Below are 23,699 nucleotides of genomic sequence, written 5' to 3' on the forward strand. Positions count from 1 at the left end.
TGTGGCTAATCTTAAGTTTTAAATCCCTGGTAAAATAACTAAACCAACAAAAACACTATTTTCTGGAAGAAAATAGAGATTTTAATTGTGTGGGAACAGATTCATTTAACCACTAATGTGCTGGTTAAATATGCATGTTTTATGTGTGGCAAGAAATTAGCAATTAGCATGTGTTGATCACATGATCATGTTATCAAATTCAAGGTACTTTTTGTAGACTTTTAAATACATTAACTAAAAAAATGTTCTTTATATAACATTGTGTTCATGTAAACTGAGATGTGTAAGAATTTGAAGATGCAAAATACTGTTTTATTTCTTGATGTCAATTTATTTTAGTTTATTTTAAAGTGTTTTTAAGTCGCTGTTTACATGATCAATAAAACTCAAGTCAAATTAAATCAAACATTCTATATAATTTTAACTGTATATAATTTAATACACTATTGTCTTCATTAAGAAGGTATTTTTTCGGCTGAATTTAATCCAGGTGAGATGAGGTTAAATGGTTTCTTTGAGAGTAAAGGTTGCAGACCCCTGGTATAGACATAGGAACTACAGACTTACATTTTTCAATTATAATTATGTCTTCAATTATCCATGTTCAATTACAACTCAATTATGATTACGATGACCGACATTTTTTCTAATTGCAATTAAAATTACATGAGAGTAGGTCGTCCAATAACCGAAGGGTTGGGGGTTCGAATCCCGCTCTATCCAAGTCATGGTGTCCTTGGGCAAAGCACTTTACCCACATTGCTTCGTATGAATGTGTATGAATTGTGTATGAATTGTGCAGAAGTGTTGGTGGTGGTCAGAGGGGCCGTAGGCGCAAAATGGCAGCCACGCTTCAGCCAGTATGCCACAGGGCAGCTGTGGCTACACTGTAGCTTACCACCACCGGTATGACTGATGTGAGTGACTGGTGTGAATGAATAATGATTTTTGTACGTGCTTTGAGTCTCCTTGAAATAAGCACTGTATAAAAATCTAAGCCATTATTATTATTATTATTATTATTATTATTATTATTATTATTATTATTATTATTATTATTATTATATTTTACCCCTGAAAGTCAATTGCAATTATGTTCCCAAATATTAAAGTTCAAATTCAATTAATCACAATTACTGAGCCTTTAATAAATACAGTAAGCCCATAAAACGTAACCTTCCTCTTGTGTTAGCTTTCTGTTAGCATCTCTTATATCAGTTTGACTCATGTCTTAAATCAGCTGCAAAATACACAAAAAAATGTTATCTATCATTTAATGTGTTTTTCATCTCTTGGTTACCTTGTTAGACTTCCTTCCTTCCTTCATTAAAATATTGGTATTAATGTTTTTGTTGTGGGCGTCTGAGCAGAGAACTGACAGGTAGTGGGAAAGTTGATCTGAAACATATTTTAATGATTGTTAACTCCGTATGTGTGAGCCATACAACGGTAAAACTTTCACCCCAGTTTAAGTGTGCTCATCATATTTACACTAGTTTTTAAGGTCTAGGTTTTAAAGCCTTCTCTCAGAATTTTTTTTTTTTATTTTTATGCCTTGGCACCAACAGTTTTCATAGAATTTACAATACAAAAAATAATAAAAGAATTTCCATTACAATTACAAAGTCAAATACAATTACAACTCAATTATGATTACAACTGGAACAGATTTTTTCAAATGCAATTACAATATAGATAATAATAACATCATTATTGTAATTGATGAAATAATAAAACAGTCTAGGGCATCTCTCCTTGCCAACGCCTGTAAATATGTGTGTGTATATATATATTCTTTATACTTTTTATATACATTTTTCTATTTCTATTTAGATATACAGTATCCTCTATTATTGTATTTTTCTGGTGTTTTTTGGGTTTTCTGTCTTTTTTATCGCACTTTGAGCTGTCATGTCGTTTCCCCAGTGTGGGATTAATACAGATACTCTCTACTCTACTCTAATTATCAATAATGCAATTAAAAATATAATTGACCCCAACCCAGCCTTATACTCATACATAATCCTTTAGAGAAAAGACACCCATTCTGTGTTTTCATCTTGTTTCACATAACTGTTGTTGTATTACTTTCAATCTCTCCCATTCTTATTTTAAAGGGAGTTAAGTGACGTGGACAGAGATGGAGCGCTCACTTTCTCAGAGTTCTGCACGGCCTTTCACTTGATTGTGGCGCGTAAGAATGGCTACCCTCTTCCAGAGAGCCTCCCCGTGAGCCTGCAGCCAGGGCTCACACAGCAGGAAGAGCACATCCCTGACACGCCTGAAGTAAGAAACACAACAGTCTCTCCTATGGTTGCTCTGAGTGATTCATCAAGGATTAAGCTTTTTAAAATAGGCTCCATTTTTGGCAGAGTATAGAGCCTTTAATTGTCTTTGAGGATGAAGAGTCGAGGCCCAGTAAACTGGTGAGCCAAATCCATACCCTGCATGTAATACAACTGTGATCCTGTAGATGGAGCTAACCAGCTGAGCAGAGACAAACTCAGGCCAAATGTTGTGCATGACTTTAGTTTTGGACATTGTCACAAAGCTTTTAGAGTTGTGGCCTTTGCATGCAGTGATGTGTGTTTTCTGTCTTTGGTTTCTGCAGGACCAAAGCATCGTAGAGCTCCAGTCGGGTTCGACCACAAAAACTCAAGATAAGACAGAAGAGTCAAGTCAACAAGGTCAAGTATACATTTGGGGAAAAGATATTGTTATGAAAATTGAGGAAATCGATTGCCTCAAGTTTTTAAATTGCAACTAAAAAGGTTGAATGACTTGCTACTTGTTTTTTTTTTTTTTGATAACAGTTAAATTATAGTGCTATATGAATTAAGTTTAGTTTTAAATAATCTCTATTTGAAACAACAGAAATAACGGGACTTTATCATTCTTAGCATGTAATAACTTAATTCTTTGAAGTTGTACTTAAGTTGTGTTTAAAAGATGCTTACTTATAAACAAATATGGTTCAATTTACTGAAAAGGGAAGAAAATGTTATATAGGGGTGTCCTGATCCGATATCAATATTGGATATCGGTTCGATATCAGCCTGAAAACGAATATCGGATATCAAACTCAAATTTCTGAATTTTCTTTTCTTTCCCAAAATGTATTTTTTTTATTTATTTTATTCAATTGTAGAACACTGTAGATATTATGTTGAAGGTTAAAATGTATATAACTAATTGGTTAATAATAAACGGGTCAGTTTTTCTCATACCGACTATTGTTCTCTGTTTGAGTAACATCACTTTATCAAGCCTTTTCTAACGTTCCACACTACAAAATAAGTCATTATTATTATTTTATTAATTTTAAAAAAGGATGTATGATTCATGCTTCACATAATTAAGTTAGAACTTTTTCATAACTTTGAATATAAATTACTTCATCTATTTAATTACTTAGAACATTCAGCTTTACATTAGCGTACGTTCATTTGACTATTAGTCTATTCTGTCGTTATACTCTATTGCAGGAAATTAAGAGCAGATATAAGATGAAATAGGGTGACCATACATCCGGATTTACCTGGACATATCCTCTTTTCTTTTATAAATTTTATAAATAGATGAAAATGTCTGGGTTTCCCTGGGACCCTGAACGCATCTCAAAGAACAAACTAATTTAAAGGCTGATACCGACATTCTATCCGTACGCAGCTCCCCTATTGGGCCAGTTTAGGTCACGTGATAGGTCAGTCATTGGTCAGTTTAGGGCGCATGACAAAGACTAAACCTTACCCTAAACCTAACCCTAACCCTAATAATTGTTGCGATATTGGGTTATAACCTAACCTTAACTCTAAGACGATACATACTTGTACTTCGGTAACCGTACCAATAGCACCGAGGGTTGTCCGTACGGTAACCGTACAAATAGACACATTCCAATTTAAGAGACCGTAACTCCGCTAATATCTGAGAAATGCCACCAGTTTCTGAAAGCTAAAGAGTTGCACTTTACAATTCATTATGGGAATTTTTGGACAAAAACGACACACGCCTCAGAGAGAAGAGAGACTGAAAGAGACCAAATACTGGTGGATTTCATAAAAAAAAAAACGTATGCAGCAAAACCCTCCTTGATGATATAACCTTTATGGAGGTTCAGAGAAACGTATCCTATAGGAAGTTATGATTACAGTTATTTATTGAATTGTATATTTAATGATTATTTAATATTCTGTAAACCTTGTGGTTTTCTTAGTTAGAGTTTTAATTTCTAGGAGGATATGTTTGTCGTTGTTTTAATGATGGAGATTTTAAGAAGGTTTATATGAGATTTTTCAAGGACAGATTATGGACAATAACAACTTATTTATCTACTCTAATGTATTTTGCCGTTGCGAGGTAGATTCAAGAAATGTCAAATACTGCCGGGTGCGCCCCAAGTTTCCTTTTTTTGGAAATCAAAATATGGTCACCCTAAGATGAAGAACACAACTTTCCTCTGTTTTGGATCTAAAAGCATATATCAGCTTAGCAATGCTATAAAGCTTGAAATGAAAGTAAACCAATATCTCTTTATTTCTGTCTGAATTCTTGAATAACTGTATCCACAGATACGGCGTCAGTAAGAGCGGGACCTGCTCCAGAGACCCTGACTCTCCGGCTCCCTGCTTTTCCTCAGAGGCCGGGTGAAGCATTGACTTATTTTACTGTGGGAATGTTTTCAGTGACCTTTCTGTTTCTTTGCATTAGCACATCATGTGGTGCCAGTGTAGGATGAGGCAGTGTTCTTGATGCACCACAAATACACAAACAATGACTCCCAGTAATTCTGCTGGTCTGGGTCTGTTTTTCTTTGGTGACGCTGGTCGCGTGAGATGTGTTTCAGCAGAGATTGTGCCTCCTTTGGAGTTTGTCCAAGCATGTGGAAGTATTTAGGTTTGTAATCCTATGTATTTGAGTCTGAATGTCCATTTTCCTAAATGGCATTATGGCTTGTCGCTGAAGGGGAGTGGAGCTTGTTTAGTGCTCAATCGAGGCAAAAAGCTGGACGCTCCTTTGTTTATTCAATGTAATCATTTTCATAGAACCGCCTCAGGACCTGGACACACAGTGGAGGACAAAAACTAGGCCAAGGTGAAACTAATGCCACCCCTGTATGAGAATAAGTCAAAATGATCCTGATATTGTTTGATGCACATTTGTTTTGTCACCTGTGTGACTCCACCTGCAGATCCTACTCCAGCACTTCTATTGAAGATGCAATGAAGAAGGCAGAGGAGCCACCCACCCCTCCACCCCGACCACAAAAAACCCACTCCAGGGCCTCCTCGTTGGACCTGAACAAGCTCTTCCAGCAAGGCGCTCCAGGTACTAACCACACCCACAACCTCGTCCCAACAGCTGATCATTGGAAGCAGCTATTGTGACGACTAATACATTTAACCATTGCATTCATCCACATCACTTAAAGCATAACTAAGTGACTTGCGCTTAGCGCTCCCCCTAAAAGTCCCTTTTGGTTATGTCACTGTCATGAAAACTCCACATCCCACGCCCCACGCCACAGCTACATGCGCACCTTTGCTCTCCCAAGACGGCAGCAACCGATCACTGAAAAATCCTAATACAACAGTGTCACTAAGGGTGCATTCACACATATAGTCCCATGTGACCATGAACAGTATGAGGAAGAGAGTCAAGTAAAATAAATGAATGATGTGGGAGTAATACAGAAGGGAGTGTGGAAATGTGTGTGATGTGTTTGTTTGTGAGCTGACAAAGCTGCTCTGAAAATGGATAGATGGATGGATAGATAGATAGATAGATAGATAGATAGATAGATAGATATTTGTGTGTGTGCTGCCTGATGGAGCGCTGGGTTATGAGTGTGTGTGCATGCCTTTTGCCATGACAATAGTGTGTGTGATTGCTGTGTGTGTTGCTGCTGAGCTGTCACTGCGTGGAGTTGCTCTGTTCCTCGGACAAAGGTCTTCTCTGCCTTTGTTTTGCTGGCTCTGCCACGATATAAGTTTAAGAAAAGTGAGTTTGTAGACAACCGTGTGCCGTCATGGGGTTGGTCATAATCTAGCATTAGTTTGTATTGGGCTGCTGTAAAGCAGTACGTCTTGCCACCGGGTTGGAGGCAGGAAAGTTGCAAGTACGGTTTTCTGGCCAGAGACAGCAGAGGGAGATTAGAAATCACCCCATAAACACTTGTATTACCATCACAGGGACTACGAGAAGGATTTATTAAGGTGAAAAAGTGACTTAGTTCTGCTTTAAAGGGTACCTGTAGTGAAAATGTATATAACAAAAAATGTGTTTAATGTATTACCAATAAAGAAAATATGTGCACCTTTTTTTTTTTAAAAAAAAAAAAGGACTTTTCAGAATGATTTTATACCTTCTGGCTAAACTATGGAGAGTTTATGCCAGAGGAACATTTTAATAGTGTATCCTGTACTGATATTATGGATCCCACATCTAGATAACTCTGACTTAGTGTTGTTAATTGGCTTAGATATGCAAAATAAATATTTCTGTGGGGATTGTCTCTTGTTGTTATAGCAACCATTGGCTTTACAGTCCGCCATTGTTCATACACTGTTGACCAATGGATGTTGGTCCTACAATCTGAAATGTCCTTTTAATGTGTTTTTTTTATATATAAATAAGTGCACATATTTTGTATATTGGTGATACATTAAATAAATCTTTTGTTAAATACATTTTATGACGAGTACCCTTTAACATTTTCCGTGACTGTGATTGAATATAAAAATATCGGCAGCAACTAATTTTTGGACTGAATTAATTGTCATTTTGTCAACTAATAGTACTAATATTTTTGTTTTTAGTGACAGAGCAGAGTTAAAGGGAGGGACATGATGTGGTTTGAACAGCATTTTGAAAAATTAGTTATTATTATTATTATTATTTAGTCGCAGAATATTTTTGTCGACTTCCTTACAAATACAGAATTAAGTCTAAAAATAAATACTTAAGACTTAAACAAAAATGTTTTTCTCAGGAATAGCTTTAAATTACCGTTGTAGGCACCGTTGTAACTGTAGGTTGAACTCAAACAGCCACAGGCTATTTCCTAGCTGAGGTATTGTGCTTCTTTATGAAGGACTTTCAGAGGAGGACAAAAGCAGAACAGGGGACGGGCGGTTCTCTGTGCAGACACACAGTGCAGGTCAAGCTCTTTGTATAAAAGTACAGTAACTTGAACTGAAGCTAACATCAAAGCTTTCTCAATGCCATCAGATGAAGAATATTTTTTTCATTTGTTCTGTGCTGCACAGTCTCATTGTATCTGACAACAGAATACAACAAAGATGATAAACAAAACCCAACATGAGCTACAGAGCACAAATACTCCCTAAAGCACTGATATAACTCCATCTTTATCACATTGTATGACATGGTAACTCATTGGTTTTCAGGGCTAAAGAGTGGATGGTTGCTGCATCCTCCAGCCCTCCCCCCAAGGCCGTCTACCTCACAGGTAAAGCTTTCTGCCATGTCTTTATTTTTTATTATTATTTTGGGGAATCAGTCTCTTGCTCTTGTCTTGTCAGGTGTCTCAAACGCAGCAGATTAAAGTTCAGCAGCCCAACTTTGCAGACTTCACCCACTTCAGAGAGGAGGTTTGTCCCATTTTTCTGCTTCAGCATTTTTGATTATTGTATATATCTGCATTTTATTTGTATATTTGTATTATTATTAGTGAGGATACAGGAGGCATCCTCACTATTGTTATTTTTTCCTTCCCTCATTGCTAACTCCTCCTATTGTCTGATTTTGACAATCAGAAAGTTCACAAGATTTATGCTTGTGCTTTTATCATACCTTTTGACCTATTACATTTTTTTCTTTCCCATTAATTTCTATTGGAAATGTCAGCTTTTTCAACTTTTAAGCCCTTCATCCCCAGCCATTCTTCAACTGATTTTGACCATTCAACCCTGAACATGTTCAGCTAGAGCAGTGGTTTCCAAACTCACAGTCCTGTACCGCTTTAGACATTAAACCTGAAGCTATTCCTGCAAACTCAGAAAAACACAATGTAACGTCATATACAATGTAACCCTACAGTGAAATTTGTCTTTGAATTGTACCTATCCTGTTGAGGAATAATATATAATAATTTTAAAAAAAGTCATCTGTAAGGGTGTAAGAAAAAATCGATTTGGCGACATGTTGCAATATTTCACTGTGCAATTAATGTACCAATCTAACAAAATTACAAATTGATTTTTTTAATCTTGTCTTTTAAGGAAAAAAAAAACATTTAATTGCTTAAACATATAACATGTAAACTCCCGGTCACTAGGTGTCAGTGAAGCACATCAGACCTTGTTAAACTACCTCACTCCTCACTGCATTTTAGTTTGGAAGTTGATTGCACTTTATTCTCATAAAACATACTGGGCACTTTTATTGATGTATGTGGTAACGTTTTTAAAAGAATGTAACAACTTAACAGAATCAGAATTTGACAATTTGATAAACACTTGTTTTTCATACTTGTACTTGCATTACAGGTAGATACATACATAGATTGCTTTTCTGTCACCACTAGAGTCCAGTCTTATGGAGTGCAATGTGTAATGTGTAGCGATGCATGGAGGCTCCTTACTGCTGCTCTATTTATATTCTAGTTTTATATGATGTCATGCTGTTTTAATTTTAATTTTTTTTTTCACGTACCCCCTAAGTCAATTTGCGTACACCATTTTGGGAAACTAGGAGCTAGTTCCTTCAACCATTTTCAACTTTTTTCAACTAATTTTAGCCCATTTCAAACTTATTTCTAATATTCAGCTATTTCTATTTTAATGCTTAGCTAATGCTATTGCCAGGCAAATGCTAATGCTAGGTTTATGCTAATGCTAAGCTTATGCTAATGCTCGGTTCGTGCTAATGCTAGGCTGATGTTAATGTTTGGTTAGTGCTAATGCTAGGTTAATGGAATGCTATGCTAATGCTAACATAAAGCTAATGCAGTGCGATGTAGGCCAGCATCCTCACTCGCATTGTCTTCAAGAAATGCAAATATTCTAGTTATTTTTATCTTATTTTATTTTTTCTACCTTAAATCCAGGGTTGGTGATTTTCTCCAGATACACTTTTTAAGGTTTTGATTGAAATTGTCTTTATGTCCTGACAGAAATCTTATGTGCTTTGAAAAAGGAACGAAGAAAATCATCTGTAGCAGCTGTAAATCTGTAATATCTTCGGCCAAAGTAAAAAAAACAAATCGTTTTTAAACCAATCACGTCTCCCTGTCTCCCTGCTCGTTCTCGATCCCTTGCATGTACAAGCTCATACTGAAAGAGTGTCACCACTGACAGTGTTAAAGCAGAGTTTACTTACTGCTGAATGAGACATGAGACAACGAAGTTTCTACATAATACAAGCGATGAGCTGGGGTCCTCTACTGCAGCAGCTGTGCGCATGCATGTGAGTGAGACAGAGCACAGAGGGGAGGGGGGAGGGGGTTAAAGGCGGCGCCGTCAGGGAAGCTACATTTAAAATCATGCTAGCTTTTGAAAATCACCTACCCTACCTTTAATGTGTGCACTTGTATTTAATCTTTATTTAATCAAAGGTCTTACTTAATGATGTATTTTTTTCTTTTTCTTCTTTCATTCTTCAGTGTTTATTATTCTTTTCTAAGATATTGCACAGAGAAACTATTTAGCAAAAATAGTGTAATTTTTCTGGTGGTGCTTTATAAAGCAGCATTAACCAACACAAGCTAAAAACAAACCATTCGTCATTCAGTCCAGCTTTAGAAGTTTATTTTCCTGGTTTTCCATGCCAGCAAAGTCATCTATGACATCGTCAAAATTCCTCAGTGCATCTGAAGAAGAAAAAAATGTTTTGAACCCACTGGGTAGTCCAGGGGTCACCAACACGGTGCCCGCGGGCCCCAGGTAGCCCTCATGGACCATGTGAGGTGCCCTCTGGAGCTCTTGTCACCAATGAGCTCCTTCTAAAATCTGATTTACTTTCCAGGATTCAAAATCGCAAAGATAAATACATATGAGAGATGCAGTTAGTACTAAGTAAAATTAAATACTGCTGCACGTGATGAAGTTTTAGTATTACATTACCATTTTTAAATCTTTATTTTCACTGAAACATTGTGACAAATGTTTTAAGTGTTGCAGATTTGGTTTATGGTGAGTGGTATGTTATGTATAATATGATATATATAATCTATTTTTAAAAACACAAGGTATATTTTCATAAATATGATATACTGTAATTGTTACATTTTACAAATGTTATGCAATTAGTTAAAATTTGTTTGTTCATAGCTCGTAAAATAGGAAGATTATCTTTTTCTACGAAATGTAATGAAAATGAAACAATTGCATAAATTAAGAGAAATCAAGAGTTGCACGTTGGAACTTAAACATTAATACCTTTTTAGATTACCGCTAATTAACGTGAAACTGTGAACATTTAGTATTTAAACTTGTAGCCCTTCGGACTATACAGTATGTATGAAGTAGCTCACAATTTCAGAAAGGTTGGTGACCACTGGCTAGTTTATGAAGCAAACCAAGTCATAGGATATGCATGATGTGATTGGAAATTGATAAATATTTATATATTTATAAATAGCATAAAAGCAGTGTGCTGTGCACACATTTAAGTTGTAGCACACGTAACATTGATCTACTTTTATTTTTCATTTATTATTTATGAAATAGATTGACAGAATGCTAATGAAACAAAAGTTTATATATAGAATACAGGTTTATTAAACTTTATTAAACAGAGAAAAGACAGTCAGTAACCGGGGTTTCCACTGGATACATCTCCGCACACAGCACCGATCCGGTATTTCACTGCTGTCCACCGTCCGGTAATTCACACCGGTTGCATTTGGAGTGTGCTCCGGTTGAACGACTGTGACGTCACGAGACAGATCAGTTCTCACGATATTTATATAATTGCGCAAGAACGCAGTTAAATGTATGTGTTATAAACGCAACAATAAACAGACAAACAGGTCAGTGTTCCTAACGAAGGAGAACAAGAAGGTTGGACTCTGGATTTGTCATAGACACATTTTTTAGCAACAGCCAACAGAGAAGAGATAAAACTGCACCAGAAAAACATGAACTAACTGTTTTATTTTGAAAAGTAACCCGGTATTTTATTGCGGAGTACGTGCTTAATTTCCTGTTTAGCTTCATTTGCTCTGTGCTAATTGATGCGTCGTGCTCCGGTGTCCGCCAGAAATAGAAGCCCTGCGTTTATCTGGTGCAGGGCACCGGACTACCGCATCTGGGAAGGAGCAGACACGCACCGCAGGGAACCCGGTGGAAATTATCACATAGACTAAAATGGAAACCTATCAGCTCCGGTGACGCGGCGGTGACGTTCCGCAGCGGAGCCGCATCCAGTGGAAATTGGGGGTAAGTGATTTAATGTGGGGCTGGGTCCTACTGCCCCTCCCACCAACATCCTTACGCATCATACGAGGCAATGTGGGTAGATATCAAAGACTGGGAGAGAATGGGATTCAAACTGCCAACCCTTTAGTTATTGGACGAGCTGATCCACAGTCACCCATTCAAAAATGAAGGTGGGATTTGGTGATAAGATGAGAGTATGGGTGGGGGACTTTGGGGTTCGTGGGGGCCATTTCACTCCAGCCAGGGATGGATGAGTAGATCCACTTGGGTTCTGGATTCAGGACCAGACACTGGCCCAAAAAGTCGTTGCACTCCTGTGATACATTTTCCAGTACCTTGTATTTTGTTTTCATGAACTCCTTTGTAATGAAATTGACCATGGAACAGACGATATACAGCAAGGCTCTGATTTGCCACACGGTGGTCGGCTCCATCTTGTAAGTTTCTGCACAAAAAAATTCTGGCGGTGCAAATTCTCGAGTTCCAGTGAAGGACCTGAAGGGCTCTTGTTGTAGAAAATTCCCACAGCCGAAGTCAATGAGTCAGACCTCAGAAGTTCCTTGGTTCCGATGAACCAGGATATTAGCCATCTTCAAGTCCCGGTGGAAGACGCCATTTCTGTGCATCAGCAAGGTGGTGTTGACGATCTGTTTGAAGACAACCTTGGCCTGGCCCTCTGGTATAAGTTTGACTTTTAAGAAATCAAACATGTCCACTGACTCCAGCTGTCGTTCCATGACGATCAGTACCTCTTTCTCCAGTTCAAAGGTGTCCATGAGGCCAATCACGGCACGGTTTTCAAAACTTCCGCCGCAGAGATGACTGGCCGCCTGATCCATGAGGACCACATCCAAGATCTCATCGTAAACGATACCCTGACAGTTTACTTGCACAAACTTCTTCGGGATGTGTTTTATGGCCACAGGTTTAGAATCGGATCGACGTTCTCCAGCGTAAACACGTCCAAATCCACCTTCACTGAGAATTCTCTCTTCTTTGTACCTGCTTTTGAACTCCTCGCTGCTGCTCAGGAAAGTTAAAGTGTGGTCGAATGTTATTTTTATGGCATCAGGGTGATGACAAGAGGATTCCTTTTTTAAATAGGTCTTTGGATTTATGGTCTTCCTACTACCACCAAACTGATGCGTCTGAAGATGAGGGTAAGATGGACATCCTGTCCTGAGTGAATCCTCTGTCTTCAGCCTCTCCCTCAAGGTGCGCATCAACCTCCTGCTCTGGTATCTGCTGCTTTATCTCCAGAGTAGTGATTGATCTCTTCTTCACAGCTTTGGATTTCAACATTTTTAACTTATGGAAAAGCTTTGTGAAAAAGTGGATGGTGCCCGCTGTTGGTCGTTATTGGGGTGCTGTCGGTCACCTGATAGGTCTGTCTTGCTGTCTGCAGGCTGATGGGTGAGTGGGATGCTGCACTTCGGTTGCGTGCGTTTGTGTGTCTCTTGCTCGTGGGGGTGGCTATCAGTCAGTTGCGCACTGGTGGGGGGTGTTGCATTGGCACTCATTCTGTCTGGTGGGGGGCGGGACCTGTGTCGCTGTTCTTTGCGCCATCTGGGGCTGTGCAGCCCTGCTGGATGGCAGCTAGTCTGAGGGTTGGGGGTGGGGGGCCATGATCTTTCGGGGGGCCTTGCCCTGGGGCTTACCCTCGGTGGTTCTGGCCCGGTTCTGGTGGGGTGCCTCAAGGTGGGGGTTGGGGCTGATTCCTTGAGGCAGAAAAATGCCCTTGATTATTGATTTTACATTTATTTTACAGACTTAATTTGCACTGAATGTATTTCCTTGTTTTTTTTAACAACCTTTTTGTTTGTTTTATTGCCTAACTTGAAATAAATAAAAAATGTTTTGTAGACTAAATTGCCTTAGTTTAATTTTCTCATTTGAGACAGTTTTAAACAACTTCTTTGTAGTTGGCCTTTATTTAAATGGCTTTAATAAAACATATATATTTGATTCTTTTTTGTGATAAAAGGAAGTAATCCAAAAGTAATGTAAAGAGTTACTTTCTTCAGGCAGTAACTGAGTAATGTAACTGTTATATTTGTAACAAATTACTTTTTCAAAGTAATGTACCCAACACTGCATGTAACCAATGCAATCAGTCAGTGCCAGCCACTATTAAATGGGGGGGGGGGCATTAAGAAAACTGCGGAGGGCACAAGAACTGCACTTACAAGCACCAACCCCCTCCAGAGCACTCTGTCATTCAAGAAAAATATATAAAAGAGACATTTTTAGCCCCATTATGTTGCATTCAACATATATAGATGACCTAGGAATGCTTTGTGAGGTTGTACATGTGTATGCCTACAACATAGGCCTATATCTTGCATAAATGTAACAATTTCATAAAATCATACTTTTTTTGGATTCATGTTGATTTCTGAGTGGAAGGTGAGTGTGAGCACTTATGACAGCAGTGTCTAAACGAAGGCAAACCAATGCATTGCAGGATTATTTATGACTGAAATGATATGTTGCAAATCCCCAGCCTCAGTGTGTGCTTGTGTCCTGTTACAACATGCAATGTTTTTGCATGTGTCGACCAGCCTGACGATAAACAAGTTATTGTAGTCATGGGAAAATTTAGCAATACCACATGATATGACATATAAATTCTATTATTATATATATTACATATAAAAAATTGATACATGTTAATAATAAATACAATATAATAAATAATAAAGTGCATATTAATAATTAGGGGTGGGACAAACACTGAGTTAACGATACGATAGATGATAATGGTGTTGGCGATAATGATACAGTGCAATATTTTTGGAAAGGAAAAAAAATATCAAACACCAGTAATTATAGGCTTCATTAACACTACCTGAGACTTCATCAGGAGTACCTGAGACGTCATCCACCAATCAGGGGGGAGCACTTCCCTCTACTGGCTCGTGATTGGCTGGTGACAGCCATGAAGTGGATGGGAAAATGAATGGGGGGAAAAAAGTTGCTTTTATTTGGCTTTAACATATTTTCATACTTATTCTGGGTCTGACCTCACTACAAGAAGGTTGGTTTGCTCTCGGATGGATGTCTTTAAGGAGTTTGCATGTTCTCCCCATGTCAGCATTGTTTTTTTCCCCCCGATACTTCAGTTCCCTCCCAAAAACATATATTTATGTTTCTAAAGGCGGGCATACACTGAGATTTTTGGCCTATTTTGAGCCGATTATCGACTCGTGCGTCTATTTTGTGGGATCGTGCGAGTCTCAGTTAAATCGTGTGTCGTGCATCGTGTAGTATACATGGAGTCACGAGAAGCGATGAACACCTCACGACCAGCTCCTGATCTGCAATCGTGTGGTCGTAAGGAACATAAAATTAGGAGACAAAATGCACAATTCATCTTAGATATGAGGACAAATTATATATAGACAAAGGTCCCAAAAAAATCTATGGAAATATTGAATAAAATAACCAAAATGAAATACAAAATTAAAACATATATTCATACACCCGTGGGCCGTATTCACAAATACGATTACAGTCACACACAGTTGAACCCTTTTAAACTTTTCATTATCCAAATTAACTCCTATTTTTCCCCTTGTGTCTTTTTTTGTACCACGGTGGATGAGAAACCTTCTACATTTCCTTTTTTTCTCCCATTGGGGAGTCTAAACTGGGAAGCATGCGCCCACACCATATTAGGAAGTATCCTTCCATGGCTTGGAGTTTAGATCAGAGTGCATCAGCATAGAAAGAAGTTACTGAACTAAAGTTCTGCTTTTTATGTGGAAATCATTTTCTCAGTGCTGTCTTAAGTTTCAATTAAATGAAGAAATCTGGATGCACAGATAGCAAATGTTTGTTTTCTCTGCTCCAGTCTCTGAAAGTTGTTTGTATTTACTTAGCGTCATGAAGATTTTTGCTTGTTTTGTGTCTTGTCTCACTCACTGGCCTTTCTTTGACTCTATGGGATGTTGTGTTTGCACCCACGCAGGCACAGAACACTTTAGGTCAGAGTTGACGTCTTCTTACTGAGCATGTGTCGGTTTCTCAGGGCTGTAGTCTATGGATGGATGGAATGTCATTTTAGGGTTAAACTCCGCTGTGCTTTCTCGTCTTACAATCAAAATGATTTAGGACGATGTGAATTGCAATGAAACCATTTATAATTTTGATAAAAAAATACTATTTACTAAGGTTGTCCTGATCCGATATTGATAATGATATTGGTCCAATATCACCAAAATAAACGAGTATCTGATTACATTGGCCTGCATATAAAATATCCTATATCATATACATTGTTTTTTATGGATTTATTGAAGTCATTTTCTTATAATTTGTATTTTATTTTTATCTTCCTTTCCAGGGTCACAGGGTTATTTATTAATTTTATTTAATTTGAGAATATTCCCAGTTTTGTGTGTGTGTGTGTGTGTGTGTTCCTGTGAAATGTTTGAGACGCTGATGACCAAACTCCATAACCATTGTAGCGCCAATCAGAAAAGTAACAAAACTGCGCAAAACAAAATGTAAAGCTCTAAACTCCAGGAGTGAGTAAGTAAATTAAAGTATAATCTACAATTCGGCTGTCTTTTTTTGAAAACAAAAGTCATTGTTTACCTTCGAAACGAGTGATAAGAGCTTAACTTCCAAGCGTGGCACCACAGAGAATCTGCACTTTTCCATATGGAGTGTTGAACTGGTTGAGTTCAATACTGACTCTAGTGTAACGGCGCATTAGTGAGCAATTACACGGACAGTTATATGGTTTAAACAATGGGAAACTTGTCGGTAAAATATCTGTTCAGAGAGCCTCGTGTTTGAGACGCTAACGATAGCATGGCACAGAGATGGAGAGGGAGGAGGAAGTGGACTCCGTGGACATTACCGAGAGTGCTGTAATCTTGAAATGAACGTTTTGCAACACCAAATTACTCCAAAATAACAGATGTACACACTCGGGGTATTTGGAAGCCGTTGACTAAGTTTCAGGTTGAACTCATATCGTGTCGGGGAGATATTTGCTCCACAAACACATAAGTGTTGATATAGTATCGCATTGATATCGGTATCAGCCAATACTCAAGGCTGCAATACCAATATTATATTGGAAGTGAAAAAGTGACATTGGGACCATACCTGTCAAGTTTTCGATTTGAAAATATGAGAAATTTTCTGGTGCCCGCTACGAGCCGTCCCACTACCCCCACCAAGCTCCGGTATCCCTTATATTTTAAGACAGGTGTACAAAAATTCTAAAATAGCCACTTGTCAACCCCTTACTAAATACAATTATGTGATTAGAATCTGGTAGGTCGACCTTTGTTGACATTGAAATGCTGTGGACATTCCTACTAGGGCTGGGCAATATGGACTAAAACTCATTTCTCGATATTCTTTCTCAAAATGGCAGTATACAACATTAATATCTATATTTCAATCATTTTTTTTCAAATGAAGTCTGACCAGAAAGACAATTCTGAATCAAATTTACTGATGCAAAATATCACACAGGCACATTTATTAGCAAACAGCTGCACAATATGTGCCACTTTTGGGTTTTTCTCCTGTAAGGGACAGCACGTGTGAGTGAGTTCTGTTGTGTGACTTGTTGGTCTGGGTTAGGACGCACTCAGAAATACATCTAACTGAGCTTTACATGTTGTTCTGAGAAGTAAAAGCAGCGACTCCTAAGATGAGTTTTTGATACAAAATAAGCTATAATATATATACTGATCAATATATGCAATATTGTTGTTTTCTATATCGCCAAAATAGAAAACTCGATATATCTTGAATCTCGATATATCGCCCAGCCCCAATTCCTACATTATAATTACAGCCTAAATGAAAACATAAAAGGGTAAATGAAGTACATTTTAATTACATATTTTCTTATAATTTCTCATGCTCACTGATGTAGTTCTCTGGCATTCACTAATGACTTATTAAACAGACTTTACATCCTTTACACAGTTTTTGGGAAGGAGTGTATATTTGTGGCGCTTGTGCTTGTCTGATTTTTCATGCTGACTTGCTTCGTTCCTTTTGCTGTTGGAGACGCTAAAATTAGTTATTAATCTTACAGAACTGTGTCCCATCCTAAACCTCTCTAGGAAGGTAAACTCTATGTCCCATTTCCCAAGGTAATTACACGAATTCGTTGTTTTTTGATCTATCTATCTTCTGAGTTGTTTCCGGGTTTATTCCTGCTGTTATATTATATTACGGGATATTTATGAGATAATACTAATACAGGAGGATGGTGCGAAAGAGGGGTAAAATATGTCAGTTTTCTGGCCGAAACGGGAGACTTGACAGGTATGATTTGATTTGCATCAAATGACTATTGAAGTTATTAAACTATTGAACTTGTTTGTTTGTTTTTTATTGGGGATTTCTGTCTGTCTTTGCTGTGTTTTATGTTTTTGTCTGTTTTCATTTGGACCGCTTTTGTGTACGAAAGGAAGAATTTATTATTTAGCTCCCAGAATTTGTTACTGAACGATCAGTTCCTGGTTGATCAGAAATATTGTTTTCATTTAATAAGTTGATTTTAGCGACATGCCTATGCTGTTGACTCAGAAGGCCTCGGGCACATTTTGTTTTTACCCTGCAAACACCAGACAAAAATTCTATAAGGGGAAGAACAGATCATTTTCAACTGTTTTATACGTGTTACTGGAACAACTGAATTATTTCCAAGATTTGTACAGACTAGATTCCCTACCCGACAGTGATCCTGCTCTACTGTTACACCAGCCTTTACGTTGAAACGCCGTGACCCTCGGCTGACGTGACCACACGCGCTGCTCATGGGGATCCTGTGGTTTATTACCACTGACGGAATACTCCGTCTTTAAACTGTTTCCACTCTGCGGTTGTGTTTCACAACCAGCGGCGTGGAGAAGAACGGAGTCCTTTGCATTCATTGGAGCTGAATGCACTTGTGAGGTTATTGGGTGCAATTTACAGCAATGGCCTGCTCAATTCATCAGGAGGGCTCAGACGTTTCTGCCACCACAACGGAGACGACAGTCCATAGAAATCAGTGGATCAAATTCTCTTAATCCAACATTAACAGATGGGAGACGCCGTGCTGCCTTAGAAAAAAAAAACACAGCCCACTTTTAGAACAACTACGCTTCAGTACTGGTAAGGAAATATAAGGACCTTATTGTGTGAGGCTTGTCTTGACTTTCTCTGCAATGCTTTAAAGGTCCAATATTATGGTATTTTTCACTTCTCTCCATTTGTTCTAAGAACCCCAACAACATACTGTAGTATTTGAGGTTCATTTTCCCAAACTCGCCTGATTTCTGGAGTTTTAGGCCTCTGAGAAGTCACTTTATTGACGCTTCTAAAAACAGGCTGTTTTTGAGGCCTTCATGCATATGCACATACACTCTTGTTATTGTTTTCAGCCAAAAAACTGCACATTACAGCAAAACACATGGCTATTTAAGTGCCTATTGTGATTGTGAGTTTGACAAACGCTGCTCCACGGTGTGTGTTTGTCACATCAGCAGCGGTGTCTGTCAGCTGTTTCAAACACTCACCTGAGCTGCTACGTCACTTTCTTGCCATCCTCACATATTCTGACTACAGGAATAATCCATATAAGACAATAGTCCATTGTTTTGTCCAACCGCTGCATCGCATTGGCTCACAAACTCAAAGGCAATATGAGACAGTATAACAGCTACTAAAAATGGAACTGATTGTGAGTGCTCACTCTGCACTTCGGGTTATCTATATACTGGATAATCTATATTCCGAACGTGAAGATATTATCTGTGGATAAAGGGACTAGGGATGCTCACCTGGTCCATAACTGTGGGATGTTGATCAGTCCCTTATATTAACCCTAACTGCTTCCTGGGTTCTACACTGTTGCTGCTCACTGCTCCTCAGGGAGGGGTTGCCGAAAACAAATTTTGTGTATGTAGCTTTACATATATGACAATAAAGTATAATGTATATTCTATATTAAACCGCAGTGTTTGTTTTACGTATGAGGTAGTTTGAGAGGGAGGTGCTCACATTCTTATAGGGTAGGAGGAGCCAGGATTGTCAGATGGAGGAGTTTCCACCTTATGATGTAATATTGGGGGAAAAATCCAACTCGCCCGTTTGGAGCTGACTTTTTACAAAATGTGGAATAGCAAGGGAGGGAGAAAACAGAACTTCTTCAACTTTGGCCCTCTGAATGAGGCTAAAGGAATGTTTATCACTGTAGCAAAATCATTATAAAGTCATTTTTCTCATAATGCTGCCCCTTTAAACCAAGGGTGTCAAACTAATTTTAGTTCATGGGCCAAATACGGAGCAGTTTGATCTAAGGTGGGCCACAGATTGGGCCTTTAGGTCAGCAAAACAAGTCATTTTAACACTAGTTTGCACTTCCAGGTATAAATGACATGTAAAGTATGTAAGGTACCAACAATATCAAAGCACTAAGTGACATATATCAGTATCTGCACAATCTACATTTTCATTTCCTTAAGTTTGTGACCAATTTCTACTTAATTCGGCCAAATTTTGTAGAACATTTGGAGGAAAATTGCATGATTTATTTATTTTTATTTATTCAGTTTATAGCCGACATGGTACAGGTCCGCGACCCACTTTTGGGTCTCAACCCACCAGTTGAGAATCACTGCTCTATAGGGCCGGATATGGCCCCGGGCCTGGAGTTGGACATGTGCTTTAAAAAGTAATTTGATGAGAGAACATTAGTGGAGGGCAGCAAGGAAGTGGTATTAACGCAGGTTTCTCGTTCATGACAATCCCTGACCACCGACTGCATCGCTTTGATTTTTGATATTCCAATAGCCTTTGCTTCATTATTAACTCTCCACAGTGAAAAAGTCAGTGAGATCTGTCTGAGGTAAAGGCTGCTCATGACTTTGACTTTATGTTGCAGGAGGAGAGTCCAGAGAAACCCGATGAACAAAGACTTTGCTCCAGATTTGGACCAAGTACTGAAGACTTGACAAATCCCTACAAACAGGTCTGAGCCTTGCTCTTTTTGTGGTCACTGCTGTCAGAAAATATGTATTTGTTGCAAAACCATGAATGCAACTGTGGTATATTAATTTATTCTTAGAGAGATAATTGTTGTGGTGCATCTCACTTTCTGTAATACTCTTCCTTGTTGTATTTAGGAAAAATGCAGAACAAAAACTATTTATTTTTGTCACAATAAAAAACTGTGTAGAAATTTCATGCTAGTTTTAAGATGTTTCATGTTCTTTTCTAGGAGGCTCCTGCTGGTTCCCACAGTCAGGCACCACAGAAACCAGCCCGCAGAAAATACCACCCAGAGACTCCCAATCCAGACGCTGTGCCTCCAGCTGCTGTGCAGTTTCCTCCTCCCAACAAGCTCACTCAGAGGTCCGTCAAACCTTCATCTGTTACCCCAAATATCACATCATAATGTCAGGGATCTATTGTATCATATACCTCGTGACTTATTCTGTATAAAGTTTATGCTTAGTCACTCTTCTATTACAATTGATCCAATCCATTCTAATGTACCTACATTTTTATTTTATTACCAGATGAAGACGTAGTGTAGGCCTCATAGATCAATAACTAAATGATTATTTGCCAGGAAGCAAGTAAAACGTTGAAATTACCAGCGTTTGGGACAATTATAACTGTTATCGCATAATTAATTACAATTATGACACATCATAGTTAGGACCCTATTGTAGTAATGCAAGTCATTTTTTTTATTATTATTATTACAAAAAAGTGAATCGCGTTTTTTGAACTTTAACAGGTTAAAATTTTCATGAAAATTTCATGAAAATTTGAACGCATAGTGGGACAGGCGTAAAATTTGATATTTTGGGGAAATTGCACATGTGAATGGCACAATAACTCAATAGCGCCCCCTTTAGTGGCATTAATACAACACACACAGACAGACAGAGATTCCTTGCTTTTATAGAGAGATACGTCTTGCATCCAACACTGCACTGTTAAAGTACTTCACTCATTCATATTTTTATTTTAAATATACATACACATTTATATGGTTTTGTTATAAAACAATCTTGACAATAAAGTTGAATCTTTATAGATTGTAGTATTCCTCTTAGCAGCCTGTTCACTTGGATGATGTGCTACACCTATGGAAGTTATTAAGAGTTTGTAGAGCTCAGTAGATGCTAATCAATTATAGTAGCTTTCATTTGTATGCCAATAAAATTAGTTATGGTTTAACCCAATCGTCATTCATAGTCATAGCGCTACCTATTGGTAAAAGGAAATCATAGGTATTATATTTGCACAGAACATTGCAGGAAAGTTTGTGATATAATCCTTGAAAATGGTCAGCTACGTCTGAACACTTTAACATTTCTACTACACCCCGTCATGCAACACACCTCACACATCCCACAATGCAATGCGCAAAACTTTTCTTACAATGTTATTTAACCTCTGAGTATACAGAGGGGATGAAAACGAACTTCCAAGTGGCAATTTTAACCTTTTACTGTATATCTTTTTTTCAGCAAATGATCATTGATTTATTGATCTATGAGGCCTTCACAATGTCATTATCTAATGAAATGAACCCCTGTTTGGTGTATTTGAGGTAATTTATGTACATTCACTGAGAAAATTAAAATAAGGTCATGATTATTTAAAACTGTAATATTTTGATCCTTTTTTTAATCTTGTATTTTGATTTCATAAAATGTGCCAAAATATGTGCAAATAACAATGATGTGAATCCAGTAGGCTTCAGAGCTTCAAGGTATCAGAAAACGTTTTTGAAAACTTTAGATATGCAGGTCAAAAACGTGCACAAGTTATGTCAAGTGTGTATTTATCTTCTCTTTTTTCTTTTTCAAATGGAGGTTAAAGTGACAATGCTCCTTTGATTGGTGGGAACACTTAAAGATGCAGTTGGCAATGTTGGAACGCTAGCATGATTTCAGCTAGCAAGACTTTCTCAAAGCTCCATCCCCTCCTCCCCCTCCCATATATCCCCCCCCAGATTGCACATCTGATAGTCTGACTGCTGCATGTCAGATCATCTCTTTCTAAAAATGGAACTGATTGTAACTGCTCCCCAGGTGCTACACCGTGGCTGCCCACTGCTCCTCAGGGAGGGGTTAAATGCAGAGAACACATTTTGTTTATGTAGCCTTACATATATGACAATAAAGTATAATGTATATTCTATATTAAACTGTAGTGTTTGTTTTACCTGTGAGTAGTTTGAGGGGGAGGAGCTCACATTCTTATAGGGTAGGAGGAGCCAGGATTGTCAAGGGGAGGAGTTTCCGCTACGTGACGTCACTTGGTGGGAAAAATCCAAGTCGCCAGTTTGGAGCTGACTTTTTACGAAATATGGAATAACAAGGGAAGGAGGAAACAGAACTTTTTGAACTTTGACCCTCTGAATGAGGCTAAAGGAATGTATATCACTGTAGGAAAACCATTATAAAGTGAATTTTTCATAACACTGCCCCTTTAAAACGTTGAATTCGGCCAGCTCGAGAAAGTAAAAAAAAAAAAAAACTTGAAACTAAATTATTATTGTAGATATCTCAGCCCCTCCAAATGCAAAAATTCAATTAAAAATGACAATATTTGCAGAGCTCAGTTTTCCAGTTCTTATGTCACATGACAGCAGTCATTTTAATCTCAAATCGTGTAAGGAACTCTCAATTTCTCCAAAATCTTCCAGAAAATTTCCTAAAATGATTCCACGAAATTTCCCCAAACTCTTAAAATCAGGGAAATTTAAGTAAAGATCGTGCAGGGACTGAAATACTCACGTACTTTATCATTTCTATATCATTTATATGTGTAAGTGCAAACCAGGGCACATTAAGAGGGTATTCCTTTAACCTTTTTTACATGGGATATTGTGTTATGAGAGGAATCCATTTTTTTTTTCTTATTATAAACACTGATATCTGAGCGCATGTAAAAGCATGTGTGTACATTCTATGTTTTGATGGTCTAAATTGATTTCAAAGCTGATAAAATTGGACATTATTCTCCCAGGCTGTTGTCCAAGCAAAAGAGGGAGATCCAGATGGCCATCCGTAAGAACAAGGAAACCAACGCGGTGCTGACTCGTCTGAACAGTGAGCTCCAACAACAACTCAAGGTTAGTCTGGTGTCTGTTTTCTAACACTGCAAACCAAAGTTAGTGCATATGAGCGTTTGTTAAGCTCCTCTGATATTCTCCTCTGACTCTGTGAAATGGGATCGCTGACCGTGCAACAAACATTTCATCCAAAGGGTTCAGACTTGATGTACACTAGGAAGTTTATAACCTTTGCGTTC

At 38.0% G+C, this 23,699-nt stretch overlaps 1 protein-coding gene across 2 annotated transcripts in view; it reads left to right on the forward strand.

Moving 5' to 3' along the window:
* Positions 1–23,699, forward strand: part of reps2 (RALBP1 associated Eps domain containing 2) — a 42,705-nt gene that overhangs the window by 14,871 nt on the left and 4,135 nt on the right. Inside the window, exons 8-18 of one of the 2 annotated variants that reach the window (XM_028444449.1) lie at positions 2,118–2,286; positions 2,373–2,426; positions 2,612–2,687; positions 4,572–4,646; positions 5,046–5,094; positions 5,192–5,328; positions 7,410–7,471; positions 7,545–7,613; positions 20,308–20,394; positions 20,644–20,777; positions 23,415–23,520. In XM_028444449.1, coding sequence (XP_028300250.1) covers positions 2,118–2,286; positions 2,373–2,426; positions 2,612–2,687; positions 4,572–4,646; positions 5,046–5,094; positions 5,192–5,328; positions 7,410–7,471; positions 7,545–7,613; positions 20,308–20,394; positions 20,644–20,777; positions 23,415–23,520 — 1,018 coding nt within the window. The remainder of the gene's footprint in view (positions 1–2,117; positions 2,287–2,372; positions 2,427–2,611; positions 2,688–4,571; positions 4,647–5,045; positions 5,095–5,191; positions 5,329–7,409; positions 7,472–7,544; positions 7,614–20,307; positions 20,395–20,643; positions 20,778–23,414; positions 23,521–23,699) is intronic. The other variant, XM_028444450.1, reaches the window with a different exon arrangement.

This window comes from Gouania willdenowi, chromosome 4, assembly GCF_900634775.1.
Source record: "Gouania willdenowi chromosome 4, fGouWil2.1, whole genome shotgun sequence".
NCBI lineage: Eukaryota > Metazoa > Chordata > Actinopteri > Blenniiformes > Gobiesocidae > Gouania > Gouania willdenowi.